The following is a 24,168-nucleotide window of genomic DNA, read 5'->3' as shown; positions in this document are numbered from 1 at the left end:
TTCTGACCAAAGATTTGCGAGTTTACTTATATATAACATTATTGACAAATTCTCTGCCATAATCAGATTAAAAAATGCATGGCGCCCCTACAGTTAGGAATTTGTCATTTAAATGATAAGCCACTGTTTCAGCCCTCTTTGATATTAACACACGAAGGAGAACAAATTTTGTGAGATCGTCTTGGTAAACCAGAATGAATTTAAAATTCACGTCTGGTTGTGTTTGGAAATCAATCAAATCGACTTGGCATCTGCTATTCATTTCCGAATGAAGAATTGGCTTTGAAACTAACCCTCTTTTCTTTTTTGTCTTCTTTTTTTGACAAACATCACACATTGGTAAATAGAGGCCTATCATTTCCTTTGTGATATTGGCATATTTTTTTTGATGTCTCGGTTATCCTATCATGACCACACCGTACAATGAGTTTTTCACATCACCAATTTTCAAAACAGCAAATTCTTTAGTCTTCTTTTTTGTAATGATGTTCTTTTTTCCAACTTTTCCGCGTTTTCTACTTGTTTAACCAAATCCGCATATTCGTCTACTGATAACACGTTGTAATGAGAAGACTTTCTGTTTTCACTTTGCAAAATTTCCTCCAAAAACTCTTCTCTCCACAGCTTTTGATTGGCTTGTCTACTACACGAAGGCTCATCCATGATAAAACGCATCACAATAATTATGCTAGGATTATGATAAAATCTTTTAAACGCAACCAGCAAATTAACACGCGCATTCGTCGATGCAAAATACCGTTCAAATCAACGAACAGGGCGAGCGAAGAGCGGTTAGGTTAGGTTGCTGGGCGCGAGGGGCGAGCCAGAGATGATTTGTAGATTCCCCGTTCGTACAGGCAGCGACATGCGTTCCGATTTGGCCTAGGCGAAACTAGTTCATCCTAAAATCGGGTTTGGCCGGTAACATATCTATCTCATAGTCCTCATACTCCTTCGTTTGTCATTCTAAGGTTTTATTACTGGTTTCATAACCACACTTTTTTTTGAGAATGGATTGTTTTGCGATTGTTGTACCTCCTTTTCAGAGACCATTTCTTCCGCACTTGTAGTCTTGTCCCTAGGTTGGAAGTAAGATAATTGATTTGAACCTTAAAAGATTTATTAAACAATAAAATTATAAAGTAAGAAAACATAAACAAAATGGAGGAACTCTCTAGTTTCGGCATTCGGTAGTAATCAGAGACAATGTCAAATGTTATTAAAAGATTAAGATATCAAACATTATTTATATTGAAATGATGCAGAAAAAGTATTAGATTGCAAGAAGATTCCAAAACAGCTCTTTATTCTGTATATTGGGTGTAGTGGTACGAAATCCAGTTGTCCCGGCTAAGCTCGGCGTCGATATGAGGTACCTGGAGGAGTCTGGGAGCCCCAGATGGGTAAAATATTCACTTCGATGGTGCGGGAGCACACCGTACAAAAGAGATATGTTGGAAATGATAAAGTACAATATCTGGTAAACGATTTGTTCATGGACGCATTGGGATTATTTCGTAGGTGGCTGACAGTAAAGGTAATCTGGGTTAAAGACTCCCAACTGACGTCGCGGTTCTGACTTAGTTAACGAATGTAACAACTGTTCTCAACCTTCCAAGTAAAAACCGATGCAAACACAACAAGCGAATCCGTTGACTTACTCCAAATACTTGCTCTATTTTCTACCTATTCTATACTAAAACCGTATATGTAAATAAAAAATATGAGTAAGTTTAAAAGTTAGATACGTTTTACAAATATTCCCTAGAGTAGTCATTCAAATATACAGTTAGCTTATTATTCTAGTGGTAAAACTGTATGGTAAAAACCATTTCGAAAAGATTCCGTGAGAAATCTTAACCTACACACAGTTGGGATGACAATCGAATTAACAAAAGGGAATAAAAGTTTTCCCAACTCTGTACAATAACCTTACAAAAAGTCAATTTAACTTGAGAATACGAAAAGTCCATTGTCTTCGGTGCTGTAGTTGTGTAATGGTATGGCGATATTACACGGTTCCACCAAAATGAACGATTCAACTTACTTTGCGCGGAAGATATCGTCGAATCAGGTCGTACGGTTGGGAATAACCTTAATTTGTGATCATTTATTTAAGCAGTTAACAAAAAATAAGCAAAGAAATAGAAGGCATTGGTGGGTACGACCATGGATATTAAGAAGACAGACCTTGGGAGCTTCAAACTGTCTATTGAGAGAATTGGCAGAAAAGGATCCAGATTCATATAATCTTCGAATGAATAAAACAAAATTTGAAGAATTTCTAAAAATGGTTACTCCGTTAATCGAGAAAGAAAGTACTGTGATGAGAGATGCTTTACCAGCACGAATAAAATTGCAAATGGTCCTCAAACATCTTGCTACTGGTGATTGTTTTGGATCATTAGAACAATTATCAAAAGTGAAGATATTAAACCAGCCTAATTCTTTCAACGCGATTACATAATCACATTGAATGATTCACTTTTATGTTCACATGATTCAATTTCGATGCTTCATCCAAATTGAAAGGCAGAACAGAAGTGAACCTTTAGACAAGAATGATAGTCGCAAAAGTACGAAAAAATGGATGTTCATTTTTGGGTATTTGCCCTTACTAAATAATAAGAAGTTGAAACAACATTTAATCGTTTTATACACGGTGTGTTCAAGCAAACTGGGAATTTGGGTCGGACTTCGAGAGTCGGCAACGTCGAACCGGAAATCATAACCGTGAACATTTCCGCTTGGCCGTGCAGGAAAACCTGCTCTACGTGTAGGTAGGTAATAGCCGCGAAAACCGGGTCTGCTGGATGACTAGTAGACGGCAACAACAATAACAACAGCGCACAACAAACATTGACGGCTGCGATGACTCCGCGGCGGTAGGGCGTACCGTTAAAAAGGGGGTGGAGGCGCGCGAGCGGTCGGCGCAGTTAAGTTCATCGACTTTTGCATACAATAAGCGAGCGGCCAACTTGGCGCGCTATCTGATCTCTTCTGTGGTAATTAATGTACAGATACCACTACCACCAAACCGTAACTTTGCCCTACTTTGGATTGTGAATTTGCAGGTTTATGTGTACAAGGTATGATAATACTACATTGAAAATTATAATCAAGTTATTCGTTCTTCCGGTAAAGCCGGTTTTAACAATTTGAAAATTTTCAATTTGAAACTAATTTTTAATCACTTACTCTAATTGTTTAATTATGTTTATATGTACTCTTAAATGAATTAACAACATGATATAATTGAATTAACAATTAATTGAAAGGATTTGATATTTGGCGCCAATATTTGCAAGAAAATCCGACGATTGCTGCAATCTATTTATAGAGTTAATTCCAGTTAATGCTGCAACACACCATCTGTTTCGAACCCAGATAATTTAATTAGTATCAACTTTTTTTCATCGACCTTTTTTCTACGAATTAAAAAATCAACTCCAGCACAAGAATTGTGATCAATTAAGCATGTTATCGAGACACCATCGAGGTGAAAATGGGCCAGGTCGCTGAAGATGATTTTGTATACAAAACCAGTTTGTTCTTCCAAACCAAATTTATTTCTTGTTATCCAATGATATATATTGGTCTTTTTCTGGTTAAAATTGTTGAGTAAATGGAATCAATGTTTTTGAACTTTCTGGCACACTCTAAAAACTGTGGTGATGTTTTGTTTTAATCGACAGCTACAAGTTTGTGTCTCAAATTTCCTATCGATAACAACTGATCAAGTACTACAGGCTTAAAAAAAAGGCAAAAAATGCTATTATTATTTTGAAAGTAATACTTACCAATTAAGGATTGCTCCATCACAACTATTAACCTATCAAATTATAACCGCCAATTTAAGATAGAAGTCATGAGCGAGATCTTAAGATTATATATAAAAATGTTACACTTAATCATTAAAAACAAGTTTTCGACCTTGAAACGCAAATAACTAATATTTAAAATAGGTATTATGAGTTGCTAAAGTATTTTAAATATTTCAACAAAGTGTCTTAGTATTTTTAAGTTAGAATACTTTTTTTAATTTTAAAATACTTGATCCAATACTTATTTTTTTATACTCTATATTGCTTGATTTGCTGTAATTATGTTAATTAAATAATAATAGTAATTAAAAAATTGATCTATCATTAATAATAATGAATGTTAGCTGTGGTATTTTGTACTCAAAATATCGCAAAAAACATTCCACGGATACACAGGTGTTTTGAAACAACGTTTAGAGATTTAACTCTCTAAACAGGTGTGATTGAGGTAATAACTTGATCTAAAATTACTGGAAGACCTTTACGTCATTTTCTTGGAATAATTCAAATTCAAAGCTCTACTTTGAGGGACAAAATGGAACACGGTATTGACTTTAGTAGCTTGCAGTATAGCACACTTAGCATATTTTAGGATAGCATTTTACGCAATTATATTCGTGGATTAATGTGATTAATTGGATTCGGTGTACAGCTTTACCTGACCTGTAAGGTTTTTATACATCTTTTTAATAAATACACAACATAATAATAACTTCAAGGCTATCTGAAAATAAATTCTTTTCACCGTTCTCTATCCACCGCCTCTTCACAACAGTTGTAGTTGTATCCCTCTCTCTTAATATATTGGCTGTAATGTTGTACCAGGTCATTTTTGATCTTCCTCTGCTTCTGTTCCACGGTTATCTACTTCATCATACTTGCCACTAACTTAGCTGTCTTTATTGTATAAGGTTTTATACTCAAATGACTTTTCGTTGGTATTTCATTTCTATTACTCTTATGTTGTTGTGTTAGTACCCATATCTCATAACTGTAGGTCAAAATTGGTCTATATACTGTTTTATATATTTTATGCTTATTTTCCAAAATTCATTTCCAGAAATTTCTTACTTCAGCTGTAGTAGAGGCGGTTAGCTTTCTCTTCTTCTTTTACTTTTTTATTCAAGGTCTGTCTTCCATTATTCTTTTTTTTATCGAAAGCCTTACGACTTGTTATGTACTTCGAGGTCCAGTTGCCTTTCCATCGCTTTGAAGGTCTTCCTATCGGTCTTTTTGTGTATGTTTTGCCGTGTCTTGTACATTTTACCAGAAACGATGATCCATTCTTGATACATGTTCATTCCATTCTCGTCGTCGCTGTCTGCTCCATCTGACGATGTCCGGGGTGTTGCATTTTTCACTGATTTTTGATTTTTTCTCCAGGTCTTCAGATCAATACTGCTTGGTTCGTTTTCATTCGTGCTACGTGACCAGTAAACCTAATTACTTCATTTACTCTTGTTTTGCGTCGTTTCCAGGTATTTGTTTTCTTGTCTTTTACGGAAATCCCAATGGCACGTTCCGTTGCGCATTAAGTTATCCTTAGGGAGTTCATGTTTTTCTGGGTTATTGTCGACGTTTCATTATAGGTAATGTGCAGGTATTAAACACTTTGGTTTAGTTATTTCTGTTGTAATTTCGCCCACTACTTTATTCTTTTGCATTTCATTAAAACCTTTTTCTACTTTTCCTATGGTTAATTTAATTAATTATGTGGTAATTTTTTAAATCTAATATTTAAAATCATCCTGGCTTTATTTTTTACTTTTTATTTCCTGGTTAGTTTTGGTGTACGGTTCTTTACAGAATTGCTGGTCTATTAGATTTAGACAATATATTATTTGCTTTTTTTATTTAGCTTTATTCATAGATATTGTACATGATTTACTTGTTCTATTGCTTGACCATCTAGTTGTACATTAATTTTTTCTTCATCTTTTGGTATTACCATTATTTTTGTTTTTTTCTTTAGGCTTCTATTAAGTTCTTCTTCTGACTCCGCTATTATCGCTATGTCATCGGAAACGCATTCAGAAACTTTCGCCGGTGTTAAATTTCCATAGCCGACAATCTTAGATTGTTATCCTCGCGTGCCTGTTTAATAATTTCATCCATAAATGTTGTGAAATCTTCTGATATTTCGATATTGCTTATGAACTGACTGTAACCTGTATTGTACAGTTTGGTTTTCATTCTTACAAGTTTTAAGTCCTCAACCTGTCTTCATAGGCATAGATACAATTTTTCTCCTTTGTACGTGTTCAAAAGCTTTCTTTATATCGATAGAAGCTAGATATGTCTATTTTGCAACTGCCAATGTTCGTATAATAAGTCGGAATAAATAGAATAAATCGAAATTTTGAAATACACTCTGTGACTTCAACAGTTACGGTTCTATAAATAATTATCAGCCTCTTTTTCACGACATTCAGCTCTATTTGTGCTATTTGCCAATTTTGTGGAATTCTTTTTCTCCCCATTCTTTATTACAAATTAAATACATTAATTCGATCATTCTGCCTCTCCCTCATTTTTCACTATTTCCTCTGTGATGTAATCTTCTATTGAGTTCTGTGCTTGTTGTTGAACTTCCTACTAAATTCGTCTCATGTTCCCTTCTTTCGGCGAGTAACTATTTTCTTATAAATATTTTTGGAACGTCTCGAAAGTACCTTGGCTATTTTTTTACCATTATGCTGTAACATTGTACCACATACTTTTTTTGCTGCTTCAGTAGTAACTATCTTAAATAGTTGATACACGTTTTGTTGCACTTCTGTTTTCCCTTTCTTTATTTCATATTCTTTTTGTGATATTACCATTGCTACAACCGGTTGATGTTAACTAATCTTCTGTTCTCCATTTCCACCGTGGCAAACTCTATAATGATTGCTGGTTTCTGCGTGCTTGAATCTTCGCAAATTTGTGAATATTTTTGTGTATAAAATTTATTAGCAATAACTAGGTCGTTTATAAGACGAAAATGGCTTATTCCATTACTATTTCTTTCATTTTTCCAAAGTTTTCAATCGCATTTCCATATTCTGAATTTCTTTCTCCAACTCAAATATTGAAATCTCCCAGAATAAAAACATCTTCATTTCCAAATTGATCTTATATCAGCTCATTTCCTCATTCTCGTCATTCATTTTCTTACCTTTTCAGTTCAAAGAGATTCTTTTTCTTCTTTGTTTCTGATTTCGTCCTTTTAAATTCTCATTCTAGCTCCTTTTTCTTTCCATTAATGTTTCTAATATTCCAAATGCCCGTCCTCGTTATTTTTTATGATTTTTGTCCCTTTATTCTAAAGTTTATTTCAATCCTTCCTTAAAGTTACTCCCATTCATTTTCAGGCCTATTATAACTACAGAGTTATAACTATGTTGTTTTGCTTATTACCTCTTTGTATTTGTTCTAAACGTATGTACTTTCATTTTTCTTATGATCAGATCGTACCCATTTCTCAGTTGTTTTCCCAGCTTTTTGTTTTCCTCCGTATTACGATCAATCTTCTCTATCATTTCACTAAATATTTTTTCTGTTCTCTCCATATTTCAGAGTTTGAAAAAAAATTGTTAGAGCTGCAGAAAACACGGATTTTGTTCAGTTTTACAAAATATTTTTTTTTTTTTTTTTGATTACTTTACTTACTGTTGCTTCCAATTTCCTCTTGCTGTCTAAATCCATGGGTTCGTAATTGAATCTTAAATTCACGCTGGTCACGCTAGATTCAATAGTTTATAGACAATACCACTAACGGTTTATTATTAATAATTATATTAAAACACAATTGAATGGGTTTTGTCTACAGAGGCCACGAAATGAGGTGACATAGCAAACTATCTCTCAATTTTTTAATCTCGAACTATTCGGAGTCTACCATGACGACATGAATTCGCAATATTATAAAAAATAATTGATAGAGAAGCTGATTTCAAATCTCCTAATTGTATTGTTGTAATTGATAACGTATCATATCATAATGTACAAATACAAAAAGCACTTAATATCAACTCCCAAAAGAGCTAACGTTGTGGCTACTTCAATTTTCCTACCGTATCTCACCTATGTTGTGTACAATATAACGGCGATTTTATTGGAATAGGAACTAAATTTATTATTGTATTTACTCACTAATATTGTATGTTTACATAAAAAGATTTAGTTAAAGAAACTGTTTAACATACTACATATTCCCCCAACAGCACCATTTTGTATAAACCTGAAATGTTGTATCAAATTTAGAGATAAACTTTAGTTAACGTTTACAGAGAAAGCTGATGATGTATGATTTAAATGGTAACTTGTGAATTAGCGTCTCATCAAACGTGATTGTTGTGAAAATTAATTTTCTATTCTTAGCAAAACCAGCTTCAATGAATTCGAACCGTATAGTTCGAAAAAAACACTCAGAACATCCTACTTGCTTAACGATAATCCGGAATAGCTTCTACTTATTGAATATGGTGAGATTATTGCCCTTACCATGCGGTGAAGTTGCTCATGAAGAGTTCTTCTAACAAAAGAGCTGCTTAAAGAATTGTGTAGCAACAACACAACATACATAGAAATGGCTATTGGATTAACAAAGAAAATACCAGTAATGTCGAGTATTAGGCAGTGTGACAGCTTTAGCTCTATGTTATTCAACGTCATGGGAGAAATTATTAAGAATGTCAAGACCGTTACTGACGGGTACAGAATGCGAAACAAACAAATTAAAATAATTTGTTCGTTGTCCTCTAATATCTGAAGATGAACACAATTTGAAGCAACTGCAAAAAAATTAAACATGACATTTAAACTTAAAACACTCTATCAAGAGTGTTTTACCAAGAAGATGCAAACTAGCGATATACAATCAAAGTGTAGAACAGGTAATGAGTTTCAAATACCTGGGAACCTGCATAACCAGCAATAGAAACTCAAAGACTATATCAGGATATTTTCTTCTTCTTCCAGTGGCGTTACAGCCCAGACTGGCCTTAACCTCCTTCAATTTATTCCTCCAGAAATTCCTGCTCCTCGCAGCCGCTCGCAAATTCCATCCTCTAAGCAATTACAACGCATCCCTCTTTATGTTGTTATCCGAACAAGATCTTCCCCTTCGTCGGTTTGTGGCCAGTTGATCTGTCATTACTCTTTTAGGAACTCTCCTTTCATTCAATCGTTCAACGTGTCCACTGAAGTATTTGGATCTTTACAAATCTTATAATGTATATCTCCCAGTTCGTAGTTACATCGAATTCTCAAACCGTCGCCTTTGTTTATTTTCCTCTGATCAAAGTTTTATATATAGTAATGTTATCGTTCCCAACCATACATTTTTGTCTTAGCCTGTGTGCAGTTTTCAGCCCCATCACTTTTTTTTATCTATATTTATAAGTAACCCTACACTGTGTGCACTCTCCTTCAGTTCATCATAGCAGTCCTTCATTCCTTGTTTGTATCTTCCCGTTATGACGATGGGTGCGATGAATAAAACAGTAGTAAATGCTAATTCTACAATACTGAAGTAAATTCTATGATTGTGAAGCAGGTTCTACTAATTGTAGTAAATACTTCGATATTTCCCGGATGTTACTTTATCAGTAGTTTGTTGTGTAGACAGTCGACGTTTTTTACTACAAAGGGAATGCTACTTTGTAGCATGTACTACTCTATTTCACTGATTGCTTCACTTTTAGCGAAGCTTATGAAAGGCCAGTTTCGTTAATCTTGCTACGATGCTACAGTATTAAACATTGCGAAAGTTCCTCAAAAAGTTGTACAGCGGATTTGTTTAGAACTAGATATTCAAGATCGCCAGCTGATAAATAGTAAAATTCTTAGCTATCACTACAAAATTTCAAAAAGCTTTGAGAAGCGATGTGGAACTGCTATCAACCCAATTGTATCGAAGACATCTGATATTTCTCGACAAAACGGCTTCACAATTATGAGAAAATAAAGAATATCATTGAGATCTTTATCATTGAATAATGGGATAACTACAGCTATCGTCCTCACAACAAAAATGTGGTATATCTAACAGTACTCAAAAGCTATAATTGATTGAGCACAATGACACCTGATACCTCCTGACTCTTCACCTATAGAAAACAAATGAGTAAACGTTGGTGAGACGTGAACTAACACGTTGTTCCTACTAGTAATATTTACTTTAAATCGTATAGTTCGTACTACATATATGAGTAAATTTTACCAGAACTAAAGGCGTACTACATCCGAAAGTTGCTATGCAGTAAATTCTTTTTCCTCAAGCATTACCATGTACTACTTTTTTATTCAACCCACCCGATGTCATTTGCGTATCAGAGTAACTACGTAACATAATATGGAGAAACAAACATATGAGTACCAAAAGTAAGGTCAGAATATTTAAAAAATGTATAAGGCCCATCATAACATACTTCGTAGAAATAAGAGCGAAAAGTGCCACCACAACTTAACTTTTAAGGACTACTAAAATGAAAAGTCTAAAAGTAATAAACGGTAGAGAGACAACGTAGTGAAGACATCACAAACACATGTGGCATTCAGGAAATTGTTAGATGGACCAGCAAGTTAAGAAGATGTTTGACAAAATGGCTAAGGCCCGATTGGCGAATATTGCGAAAGAAGGGAATTAGCCGCGAATTAGACGCCCGGGAAAATCACTGAAGCTGGAAGACAAGCTGGACATCAATATTACAAGATGGACCATAAGGAGGCACATATTAGTATATACAGGACAAAGTCCTAAATTAATAAGAAGAACAGAACAGATATCTTGCAAATGGATTCCTCATAATGTAATTTTAATATTTGTATGTTTTCGCAAATAAAATAAATATTGTAGTCTTGTAGATATTTTTCTTTCCAATAGTACTTACTTGCCACACATTTTTATTAAAGTTATACGGTTTTCTGAATAGTTTTCTGTATGTGATATCGCACAGACTACCTAATATTCTCTTCTATATTCTAACTATCCCCTTCATCTAAAACGTGGATTGCAAGTATACCTTTTTTGATATTCCAATTTTCACTGTTCATTTTTCAGTTTGTTTATCATTACTCAACAATTATTGTAACCTAACTTGCAAAAAGTAATTAATTTATATATAAATTAAATGAAACACTTATTTCCAATATCTTATTTGTTGTCTTTATTTCAGATCTCGTCTCAACACTAACTAATTGAACCAACCACCGCCTGTAGTTATAATGGCAGATACAAGCCAATCAGAATTAAAATCTCCTCCGCACACCAACGGTGTTCTACCAACGGACGGTATCGATGAAGAAGATCGCGCGAAAATGCGCCCCGCTGACATAGACGCCGACGTAAAAGAAATGGAACGTCGTAAACGTGTCGACATGATCATGTCGAGTAAACTCTTCCGCGAGGAACTCGAGCGAATCATCGAAACCCAATTAAAAGACGGCAGCGGATCTGCAAGCGGACTTATGCAACAAATTTCGGATATGATGGGTGTTGGTAAAACCGCTGGAAACACGTTTAAAGCTTCCAATTGCGTCGTCCCGATCAACGACATCCGGGGAATAGAAGCGATGGGTTATGCAAAAGGTGAAAAGATTTTAAGATGTAAATTAGCGGCCGTTTTTAGATTAGTCGATTTGTACGGGTGGAGTCAGGGGACGAGTACGTTGATAACTGCCAGACTGAATCAAGATGAAGAACATTTTTTGGTCAATCCGTACGGAATGTTGTTCCATGAAATTACTGCAAGCAGTTTAATTAAGGTGGATATGCAAGGACAGGTGGTTGAACAGGGAACGACAAATTTTGGGGTGAATATAGCTAGTTTTTCATTACACGCCGCCGTTCATTCGTCGAGACCGGATATCAAGTGTATTATTCATGTACGGACGCCATCTGTTGTGGCTGTTTCCGCCCTTAAATGTGGTATACTCCCCGTCAGGTACGTAATAAAATTAAAAAGTAATTTTATATTATATAAATTTGTGTTTTAATTAGTGAACAAGCGGTTGTAATTGGCGAAACTAGTACTCACGTACATCTCGGCGGAATCCTTTCCACCGAAGAAATCGAAAAAATCGCTCGGAATCTTGGTCCAAACAACAAAGTTCTTATCCTAACCAACCAAGGTATCATCTGCTGTGGCGAAACGATTGAGGAATGCTTCTTTAATGCACGCAATGCTGTTTTGGCATGTGAACAACAACTAAAATTGATGCCAGTCGGCATTGACAACTTGGTGCTAATTACCGATGAGCAACGCAAAAAACTTTATGATGCTGCGCACAAAGCACCCGAAAGCACTCCACGTCCGGACCAACCTAGCGTGCTTGAAGGAAAAGTAGAAAGAAAGTGGAGAGTTGGCGGTGTCGAATTCGAAGCATTAATGCGAATGTTGGATAATGCCGGATTCCGTACAGGGTATATTTATAGACACCCCTTGGTGAAAGGGGAACCACCTAAGCCGAGGAATGATGTTGAAGTACCCCCTGCGGTATCTTCATTGGGGTATTTGTTAGAGGAAGAAGAATTATACAGACAAGGGTAAGTAAATAATTAAATATAAAACTAAAATGATGGATTTTTAAATGTCGGTGAAGTTTTAAAAGCTTTTATTGGAATTATTGGTTTGGGTTGGGTTTGGATTAGTATCAGTGCACATTATAAAATCGTTATCAATTTATTATCGTCTTTATTAGATACGTGAATTATACTTCAAGTTAGAGAACTAAATGTATTATGAATGTAAAGATCTTATCTTATCGAATTGCAAATATTAAAAAGTATAAATAGACCGATCCATATTTAAATTACATCGACGCTCTAGATATATAGAGATTTACACAGATTTTTATTGTGTAGTATTAAAGCCATTAAATGTTGTCTTTTAATATCTATTTTTTTCTTCAAACGTCATTGCATGACTCACTTCAAGGAAAATATCAAAACAATCGTTGCTACCACTTTTTGAATCTTCTGTAGACTTCATAAATGACTCACAATCTATATACTTTGAGAGCCTCTTCCATGTATTTGTTGTAATATGTTCCATTTGAGCTTAACCCCTTGTGTACCATCTAACCTATAGTGGAAACATGCTATGTGTAGGGCAAAATCCCATTGTAACCTCATATTACTTATTTAGGTGTGTAACTAGTACAGGAACATTATAAGGCAGTCTGGCAAGCGGTTAAATTTGTACTTTTAAACAATTTTTTTTAAAGCATGTGTGACAAAGGTCCCTTACTTTTATTGAAATGACTAACCGCATCTACATCTCGTTATCTTCTTCCCTCTTGAACTTATTATGTTATGAAATTAAGTAATTGTCAAAATGTATAAGGTATGGTTTTTTACCATTCTACTTCAGTGAGACTGAAATTATCTCTCATGAAGCACAAATCCTGAATATTTAAAGTTTACTGTTTGATTTTTTCATTTATTTCATTATATTTGAAACTCTTCATAAAACCATCTTGTCACATAAATGTTAAAGATTGTAGACGCTTTCTCAGGTCCATCCAATTATACTGCTTTATTGAATTTCGAACTTTAAATGTGGTTATGGATTTATCTACGGATAACTTCTTAGTATCAATGTAAAGACAGTTAAATACAGTGTGTCGGTAAAGTCACTTTTGACTGGTCACAGGAAAGCAACAAAGCAAGATAGAAATGTGTAATCTTCATCAAATAAAAGGTAAACTCGCCTAGTTTCGTTTGGAGCTCTCCGTCGGTTTGATGGCGTGCAACTGCTGCAATTTGTAGTGTAAAAACGCAGACTTCTTCAACACCTTATCATCTGTATTCTTGTGTTGGTGTAATTGTTGAGCACACGCAGGCACAAATTTTTTAGGACTAGTATAGCCTTTATAGACCCGCCACTTAGCAATGGCGTTCCAGGACGGGGTTTATCCAACAAACTGCCAATATCTTATTCCACCAATTCATGTTATTCCTATGTGGTGGTGTTTCGTTGTACACGCGAATTTAGCAAGCCATAGAACAAATTGAACCGTCCTCTGTACTGTTCACATCTCAACAGTCGTGGCCTGGTAAGCTGCTGTGCAGTTCGTGATCCTTACACATCATGATATGAAAAGTTTCATCAAATTTATCCCTTAGATATTGCAGAAGATACTAGATGAACACTTCAATCTGTCGATGTAGATCAATTAAGTGTCAATTAAGAAACTTTTGATAACTCATTAACATATTCAAACTTACGAAGAGTAACAGTTAGTCAGATTATTTTCTCCAATTTGTAATAAACAGTCTGCTTCTCCGTGATCCAAAAAGGTCATGCTGTTAAATATGTCATTTCCTTTATCCCATTCTGTTCGTGGTCAGTTTTTCTGCATCTTTTCAGTTTAAATTTCTACTTTTTGGAATTTATAGAAAGTGTAGAGAGTATTTATACCTGTGCGGTTTGGAGGGTCGCGGTAAGGATAGGATGCTCTTTGGAGACTACTTAGTAAGTGTAAACTGAATTTTGCAAATACTTCAAAATAATTTAAGGACACCCAACATTACAGCGTTCCCATAAGCGACCATTACATAGTAGGCTGCTATGCCTAATGAAGGCATCATTGGGCCTTATTTTGATCAATGTGGCCTCATGATTTCAACAAGTTGGATCAATCACTTGACGTTCTCGAATTTCTCTTCGAGGCCCCCGAGGGATGCCGAACTTATATCCCTTGATTATTTCTTATGAGGATATCTTAAAGAGAATGTGTATGCAAAGTACGAACTCTGCTGCAATTAAAGCACAATATCCGCACTGAAATTCGCGTCGTTTCCAGAGAGTTGTCGACACTGCCAAGCCTCGTTTTGGCTATATATATAACGATATTTACTTGATTTTTCAGGAAACAAACAAATTGATCACGTCGTATTAATAATAATACTTTATTCCTCCATTTTACAAAAAAAGCGTAGAGTGCGTCAATTTAACAATAATTACATTGTAATATAATACAAATTGAATTCAAACATTAAATTGGAAAAACATGTCAATGGTATTCATCTGATTTTCCGTGGCAAGTCTTCTCCAGAATCTTGAAACTGGCAGGATCTTTGTACCCTACGAAATATGATTGTAGATCTTGATACTCTGGTACAGAGCCGTTTTCTGAATCATAGTAAGGTGCGTTTTTGGTGACACCAGATAGCAGTTCACCTTCCCGCGTGTGTCTCGAGGATGCGATATTTCATATTTTTTGAAAAATTCAAAGTAATTTTTCCTATAAAAAATAGAATAGTATTCAAATAGCCATTCGCGCAATCTTTAAGTCAATATTGTAGGGATTTACGATTATTTGCAGTTATGTAGCTTTAACAGTTGGATGCAGATTTAAAAATCCTGTTCAACGGTGTAGGTACAAACCTGGCTAATCTCCGTGTTCGATTAAAGTAGTGCCAGCAGCGCGAGGGTAAAAATTTCGACAACATAATTTTTGGAATTTAATTTTCTAAAATGTTGTCTAAAGATCAATAATAGAAAAACGTTTCTTTATGGGTGTCTTTTTTTGTATTGAATTTAGAAATATCTCATACTCCTTCAGACACCTTGCGATTTTTTTTCTGTTGCCTTGTTTTCCATATCATTTTTGCCAGTTTATTAATATTTGGGTGACATACACCTAATTTTTGCAAAATTTCTCAGGTATTTCATCTTGTGTTCCTTGTATTTTAGAATACTATTATGTGTTTTGATAAATTTAGGTTCTGTAGGATTTTTTTTTAAGTTTAGATTGTCATCATTTTAATTCACTTTGTTCTGTTTATAATTATTAGCCGATTTCAGTTCTTAATATTGATTGTAATATTAACTCACATTATTTACACTCCATATTCTTAATTACGAAATTCTTCCATTATTACCGCATTCTGTCGTATCTCGCGTTTTGTAAATAGGTTGAATAACCCCATTAGACCATTCATTCATAAAATACGCAAACCCATTCGTTAGCACTTTTATTGAAATATTTTATCATCTTTGGTGCTATATCATCACTTCTTGGTATCTCGCCAAATTTAATTTTGCTTTGTTAGTCTCCCATCTAATTTTATCCTTATTCTTAGATTCTTATAAATTCAACCCTTATTTATATTAACTTCGCTTGTTTCCGTTTTTGTTTTCTATATGTCACGAATTCTGTAAACTATTCTTTTTACATTCTTACAATCACTTCCGGTTTAATATTGCTTATTTTTGATAAATTTTGTTATCATTTGGTTTTATTTTTCATAGCGTTTAAAGCTCTAAAATTTGGAATTTTCTATGCTGTTTCTTGTAATAGTTGTGCTAAAAGTTTCGCAACTCTACTTCTTTCCTTCTATTACTGTTATTTTTTATTTTCATTATTGAATAAAATATTCCCAATATTTACTATCATTTTGTTTTCTTTTTATTATTTCCCTTTATTTCGTTATTACTTGCCTAAACATAACTAAATATGCGTATAATTTTCACCTTTATGAAGTATCTAAGCTTAGTCCTCAATTTCACCAAATAGTGAGACTAACTCAAAAATGTCTAATTCATACTCCTCCCTATTTTAGTAGAGGTTACTAAAATTAGGATTTCGAGTATTAAGTTATTCTAATTTGAATCCCTGTATTCAATATGCTTTTTTTTTTGAAAAATTGGTAAAAGAATAGAAAAAGGGGTCTCTCTTCAGTCGTTGTCCGATTTGTGACTCGTTCATACAACCGCCATGACCCTTCGCCATGTCTCCCTGTCTTCTATAGTACGCATCACTTGGGAAACCGACATTTATGCCAGATCCTTTACTTGGTCTATATATCTCATCAGTAACCTGTGTCTTGACCTTTTGCCCTCAATCTTCCTCTGTGTCGTGAGTTTTTCCATGTCGTCCATCCATATAACCGAAGAATATAAGTATGCTTTAGGATTCTGAGCTATATGTTGTAGTTGGAAACACTGAACATATCAGAAGTCTTTTTTAAGTTTCTTTGTGGATATAGTGGTCTTTCCAGATTTTAACTAGTCTCTCCACCAACGGTCTCTTGCCAATCCGATTCTTCTCTTTGTTTCTTGCTCTGAGTTTTGGACTTCTACCTGGACTTTCTTTGAAGATTGACAATTTTTAATAATTAATTTTTCTTCTAAAATACGTTTTCGTACCGGTTTATGTTTTGATACAACCACTTCCTTTACCTTACTTTATTTAATGATTATTTCAAGTTTATTGTTAAAAAGTATCCCTCAAGATTTAATGTTTTTTTTTGACTTTCTTATCATTGTTGGTGCTGATGTATTTTAATTTTTTTAAATATCATTAACAGATTCTTATTTTTGTCATTTGATCTCTCTTGACCCCAGTAATATTCTGACGTAAACTTTTTTTTAGGCCATAGGCAAATCTATCAGCAAATTTTTACAAAAATAATTCAAAAAATTCTTTTTCTTTCGGCTAGAAACTTATGCATATAAACATTCGACCACTCTTCGTCCAAATTTAAATTCTGTCACTATAACATTCTTGTAACGTTTTGCTATTGCTATCTAACTCATATATTATTTTACTCTAGAAACGTTTATACGCCAAATGTTTATACCTAAACACAATTCTACAATTTAAGATTAAATATTTGATCTACAAATTGTATTAATTATCAATTTATTATGTTTTTATATTCACATTTTGTGGAATATCTCTTTTGTGATTTGGTTCCACATAAATAATATTTGCGAACATGAAATATAATAAAGAATGTTTAAAGTAATTTATTTACATACGGTGTAGTCCAAGGATTTAAAATTTAAATTCGGTAGTGTAAATGTCTTTGAAACGAAAAAATTGGCATATATGAGCCATTACCGATCCGGTGATCATAAATTAAAAAATAAAAATAGATCAAGAGAAAAATAGACGATTACTTCCACGTTCGACGTTAAAAATAACTTCGTTTTTATCTGCCTTTGGCACTTCGTCATTTACTTACGTTATATGTGTTGAATATGATTGAGATAGAGATTGCAAAAGCTGCGGAGGTAACAAGGATAAACAAAGATATTGTGATCTTTCAGAAAACGGTATTTTTTTTATTACAATTAATTATGATTTGATGTTTCAAGGTAGAGCTTCAATTACGATATTCGATTTGGTTCATTAACTTATTCAGAATCGTATTTTCCTTCCGGTATTCTCACATGAGTGAAAATGGTGTTTTATCGATTTCGTCAAAATATCATTTTGTTAATTAAAATGTACTACATATTCCGCAAACGTGTCTAATTTAACGTATGAAAGCTCGTTTGTCTTTCCCGGATGAACGAAGTGAACCGACGGATACGGCGCCACGTTTTAATACCTTGTCATTAGCGATTAATTGCGTTCGTCGCAAAACAAGAAATCACGCATCGAAAACAGCAATTTCCTACATGTATAAAACAGTATTCTACTGAGGACTGAAGTGCATGTTTAACTTTGTAGGATGTTCTTTAACTCTTTTATTGCTAATGGTTATTAAACAAAGCTGAAAAATATTACGATAATAATACCTTTAAATAACACACACACTTCACTAACACTTGTGGTGAATGTTGAGGTTCACGGCGTTGATTTAGATTTTCTGTTATCCAGTATTTGTAGTTTTTATAGTTAAGGAACCGTAAAATATGGCACCTTGTTATTCATAAAAATTAACGCATATGGTTCATAATCGTAAATATCGCATATGTGCAGGGAAATCTTGCGGTTATAATTTATTCACATCATCAATATTATACAAATGATATTAGTGATTAATTTCTAAAATCCGTCTTACGATTTCTTCGTACATACAAGTTGTTACATTTTAATTATACATGTGTAAATAGCCGAATGCTATTTAATCCATTAACTAAATAGGTATATTAATAAAATATACAAAAAAATGGATTTTATTTTGTGTATAACTTTATTTGTTATCAATGTTTTGACAAGAAGAAGCTGGTTATTTACAATGAATTCTAATCCCACGCTGTATTTTCTTTCTTATTTAGTCAAATTTTCATTGGGACATATTTTTCATCATTATACCAAATGTGCTGAGGAAAGTTGCTACTCGAAACATTTAACGTTTACGCTTGATGTATTGGACCGCATTGAAAACAGCAATTTCCTACATATATAAAACAGTATTCTACTGAGGATTGAAGTGCATGTTTAACTTTGTAGGACATTTAAGGAAACATTTAACGTTTACGCTTGATGTATTGGACCTATTAAATGAACCTTTAGCTTGTTCTGTCCAATGATTTGTTCTACGTTTGAAACTTTATCTTCTTCTTTTTGCCTCTTTGTCCACTCTCATTCAGTTTCTGCACCCAAGCATATCCTATCCCTGGCGTCCCTGTCCGTCTCGGCCTCCCATCTTACTTTTAACTTTTCCTTAGATTTTGCTCACTCTCCTGTTAAGCAGTTGCTGCGGTATCCCTCCCTCCTTTATCCTGATCATGATGTACTCTAAGAGCATTGGATTCCTTGTAGTAACTGTGTTGTTCAGTAGATTTGATATTCCTATTTTCATTTTTTGGTTTCATGTTCCAGTAGCAGATTAAACAACGTTTGTGCCAACCAATTGCCTTTTTTTTAGTCCTTGGGTAATATTGAAAGTTTTTGTTACCAATACTTGTATACGTACACAAGCTTGTCTATTACTTAATGTTGCTCGTATCAGTCTTATAATCTTCATTGGTAACCTAAACTCACTTAGGATGCGGTACATTAGGGGTATATTAATGATATTCCTAGCGAAAATACACCTACAAATATGCTATACACCTCAACGTCATATTATCAGGTGGTCTGCAATATTTGCTTAACCTTGAATAGTTGATCTATGGTGTGTGTAGCTTCTTTTCCTTAATATTGCATGATACTCTCCTATTATTTTTTCTGTATTCTCCTATAGTCGATTGGTTCAGTATGCATCCAATTATTTTATATCCAATACCTAAGAAAGATATTCCACGGTAATTCTCACACGATAATTTTTCACCCTTCTTGTAAATAGGTCATATTACAGACTTATTCCACTGAGGGACTTCTGAGGGACGTTGTTCTCCTCCGGCGCCTTTCCGAGTTTTAGTAGCATTCATGGCATTCTTTATTTTACTATTACTTGGCGGTGTAATTAAGGGTTCATTTGAGGTTTCTTTTTCTTGTTACTGCCATTCTCTTCAGTATTTTCTCATGTACGCTTCATTTCCTCAATATCACTTACTATCCTTCCTGCTTGATCTCTCCAGAGTTTTGATGGGGTGTATATCCTTGACTTAATTGTTTTATAAATCTGTATACATTTCTTGTATGATTATTCTGGAAGTTTTTTCCATTGTTGTGAATCAAAATATTAAAAAAAGAAACTAATTATAAAAAGTGGGCTACGACTACTGTATTTTTATAAAAAAACAAATGATTAACGAAAAAATATAAATAATATGAAAAAGTCAATATAATATTGTAATTAATAAAATTGTTAATAAACATTATCATATTGAAGAAGTCGTACAATTTTCTGATAATTAACATCGACGAGAAAAAGAGTCTTAATATCATGTTCAAAATATGGTTATTTTCATCTTCTCTTCTTTCGTCTATTGACTTTGTCAGCGACTCTCTTCGTTCCTTAACCGTTTAAGCCCCAAGCAGCACCATCGCACTGTTCAGATTTTATGTCGAAAATACCCAGCACTTTTCGTACTTATTGAGAAAAAGCGCGATAGCGCTGTTTGAATACCTGTTCGTTTTCCACTACTTCCTGGGACTCAAACTGTTAAATGCTTCGTTCTATATGCTTCGAAACAGTATTCGATTCTTACTCTCTCTTTCTTCAAGTCCTCCGCGATACCGGACACTTCCTTTATGCCTCCTCGAATATCACTCATTCTCATTCCATTCTCCATCCAGCGATCGAATCTGATTGCCTTCCTCTTATAATTCTTTTTCTATATATTTCCTATTTCAGCTTTTCTCGTATAATTGATTCCTTCAACCCGTCTAAATTAAGGTTCTACTGCATGTTGGTCTTCTGTTGCATTTTGCAATCCAATTTTACCTGAACTAGATAATGGTCAAAGTCACATCAAGTATATTATGTGTATTCTCATCTGATGACCTTCATGACGATGACCTTGTGTATATTATGATAGGGGGGAAACCCCTATCATAATATCGCAAGGTTAGTTATCGTAAGCGTTAGCATATCCGATTCCATAACCCACCCATCGGGTTTCCTGTTATGCCGGTATTGGCAAAATATACCTATCTCATAATCCTCCTTCTTTAGTCCTCCTTTTGGAGGACCATTTATTCCGCTCTTGTCAGTCCTCCAACTGGGATTAGTTGCCGCAGTCTTCCATGAGGTTGCACAGAATTTCGGGAATTCACCAGTTAGGATGTAAGATTCGGAATTGATTAGGCAAAACTACACTGTGTTAATTAATTATCGTACCCGACGTCATCATTGCAGCTATGCAACCAATATCACAGTATTCGTATTGCAATACGCAAATCGCGTTATTGGTTGTATACTTACAATTTTTATATCTCAAATATTACATCAGTGGAACATTACATCATCAGCTAAGTTTTGTTCAGCGACAATATAACTACTAGCCTAGATAATGCTAAAGTATTATTGCTAATTCATACCAATATAAAATCATTCTAGTGGAATATAAATGATATGTGGATTGGGGTGGGTCTACATCATATAATATCCAATTTTCATCTATAGTGACATAGCACGTAGAGAGAAGAGTTTACTTACTGAGAAGTTACTAAATAAGCCAACTTTTATAAAGTTTTACATTAAGGTGTTGTTAGATCATCTTCTTCATTACTCATAAAAGGCAAATTTTATTTTTCATGATCTGAAACCTTTCGTAGGTTTCACAACGCGGTTTTAAACGTGCAAAACATTATGTATATAACATATATTTATTTTTTAGTAAAACATGGTATAATGTGATGAAAGGTTTTGTCGGCATTTATTTTTTATTTCCTCCTTGTTGCAGAACTTTATTTCCTTGTTTGTCGGATTTGTAGCTATTTATGATATATTCGTTTATTTTATTTAGATATAAAATTGATGGTAACATACAATAATATGTGATCATAATCTAAAACTTTATCGAATTATACTTATTATTTCTAATTTGGTTGTTTTTACATATAAATTGTACTACTTGTTATTTATTTCTAATAGATTATGGAAGAAATTAGAAGGTGGCAAAAAAGGAAGCGACCGCACGAGATGGTTAAACTCACCAAACGTCTACCAAAAGGTTGAAATTTTGGAAACTGGCACGCCGGATCCGAAGAAAATCACTAAGGTAGAAATTATTAAATTCGAAGATAAACAGTAAATTTTATAACCACTTCAAATATATAAGAAGAGCGCTTTAAATCGTACATTTTAATCGGGGTTATAATTGGGATTAATGGGGGTTAATATTTTAAAATTTGTGTTGTAATATTTTTTTAACGATTTAATGCGCTTTCTAAACCCTTTAATTACAATTATATAGTATACAGGGGAATCAAGTTATATTTGCTTCTAAAATTATTAATTTTAAATATTAATCACATGGTATAAACAAAGATATTCAATTTTACATTCCATATTATATTTATGTGTGCAATATATGATAGATGTTTAGAGAAAATTATAAAAAGAGAACGATAATAATGTTTATGTTGTGTATAGGCAGTAGAAGAGACAAAATCTCAATTTAATTTGTGCCATTTATTTGAAAAAGAAAAACATTAAACAAAAACAAATTATGCGAATATACGGAATAGAAATTTGTATATTTATTGTATCGTAAACAATAGGTAAAAATTATATTAATGCAATTATATAATCGTTATTAATTCTGCATGGATCAATAATGTAATCGATATAAAATATATTTAAAAAAGACTAGGAACCACGATATTATAAAGTCTTAAATCTTTGCCCACGGTGTTATACAAATACTATATTTGACTTACTAAATTCATAATCCTTTAAAATGAGTTCAATCACGGGTATTTTCTTGATAAGCAAAAATTTGATTATTTGTTGCTTTAATCTAATTGGTCTAAGAGCTTCCCTTTACTTACTGTATCTGAAATTAGTCAAATTATGAAACTGCCAGGAATGCCTTAGTCCAGGATGTGTTTCTTTTCAATGTGGTGTGCTCATGTATCCCATCGTGCTAAATTGTATTCACATCTTAAATTATAATATCTTGATTGTTAAGAAAAATAAATCGAGCTTGGACTCCTTTTAAAAGATGATTACTTAAAAGATAATCCCATAAAAAATATGAAAACTGTAGAATTAAATGGTTAAACAAGGTATAATAGTTACAGATCAGGGCCAATTGATTATTACTTTGCTATAAGGTTATCCAAGTTTAAAAATTAGTTAACTGTGTTAAGCTAATCTGGCGAACGGTCAAATGTTGACGATTTATCAAAATAGTAAATGGCTAAAAAACTATGAGTAATCTAATTATAGTTTTTGATATTGACATTCCCGCTAACTATTTCATCTTGTCCAAAAATTCGCGGAATGTGCAAAAAAACTGACACCATCCTGATGAAACTAGATATTGTTATCCAATAAGTTGGGTTGAGTTTAAAAACCCAACCCAACCCATACGTGAACCAGTCAAGATTATTGGAACACTTGTTTATGTTAGGAATTCCTCAAATTGACAGTAAAAAGTGTGGTTGAAGCAAAGCTATCAAATATATACCTCGTTCATTCAAGGACAATTCTTTTTACTCCTACAACTGTAATTTTGTTAGTGTATTGTGTTATTCAAGCAAAATGTAGTCTTATCTGAGATCAAGATAATATGAACATAGAACCGATTAATGTTACATCAATTCACCGAATTCCACGTCCAGAATTGTTATGAGAATTCTCTTCAAAAGTTAATTAACTGTTAAATTTGACTTTTTCGTAGTGTTGTTATTAAAAAAATTTCCATAATATCGTAGCTCATAGACAAGTGACTATAAGGAAGTGAATAGGTTATAATACGCGTTTATGGAAATGTACCCAATTACGGCGAGAAGACACCAGTCCTCATAAAAACTTCTTCGCTCGACTCTTCGTTCTGTATACTAGAATAACCAACTCTTAGATGGTCGTCTCGATGATCTTCTTCCTATTGGTTTTTCCTTCATGCATATACAAGCCAGCCGGACCTCTATTCTCCCTCAATTTCTTGACCAACGTCTTGTACATTACATTTTTCTGGTAACAACATTAAAACTTCGTTCCATGTTAGGTTCAATATTTTCTATAAAATCTGCAAGGTTCTCCATTTTATTAAATATTTCA

The 24,168-nt window shown here is 33.7% G+C and overlaps 1 protein-coding gene across 4 annotated transcripts in view; it reads left to right on the top strand.

The window, feature by feature from the left end:
- LOC111428649 (adducin 1-like protein hts) overlaps positions 1-24,168 on the top strand; it is an 84,248-nt gene that overhangs the window by 24,579 nt on the left and 35,501 nt on the right. For all 4 annotated transcript variants that reach the window (XM_071194907.1, XM_071194908.1, XM_023064285.2 and 1 more), the window contains exons 2-4: positions 10,985-11,752; positions 11,809-12,354; positions 22,036-22,162. In XM_071194907.1, the coding sequence (XP_071051008.1) occupies positions 11,034-11,752; positions 11,809-12,354; positions 22,036-22,162 (1,392 nt within the window). In that variant the 5' untranslated portion in view covers positions 10,985-11,033. The remainder of the gene's footprint in view (positions 1-10,984; positions 11,753-11,808; positions 12,355-22,035; positions 22,163-24,168) is intronic.

Source organism: Onthophagus taurus, chromosome 3 (assembly GCF_036711975.1).
Source record: "Onthophagus taurus isolate NC chromosome 3, IU_Otau_3.0, whole genome shotgun sequence".
Lineage (NCBI taxonomy): Eukaryota > Metazoa > Arthropoda > Insecta > Coleoptera > Scarabaeidae > Onthophagus > Onthophagus taurus.
Note: the sequence above shows the minus strand (reverse complement) of the source record. Positions and strands in the feature narration are given on the sequence as shown.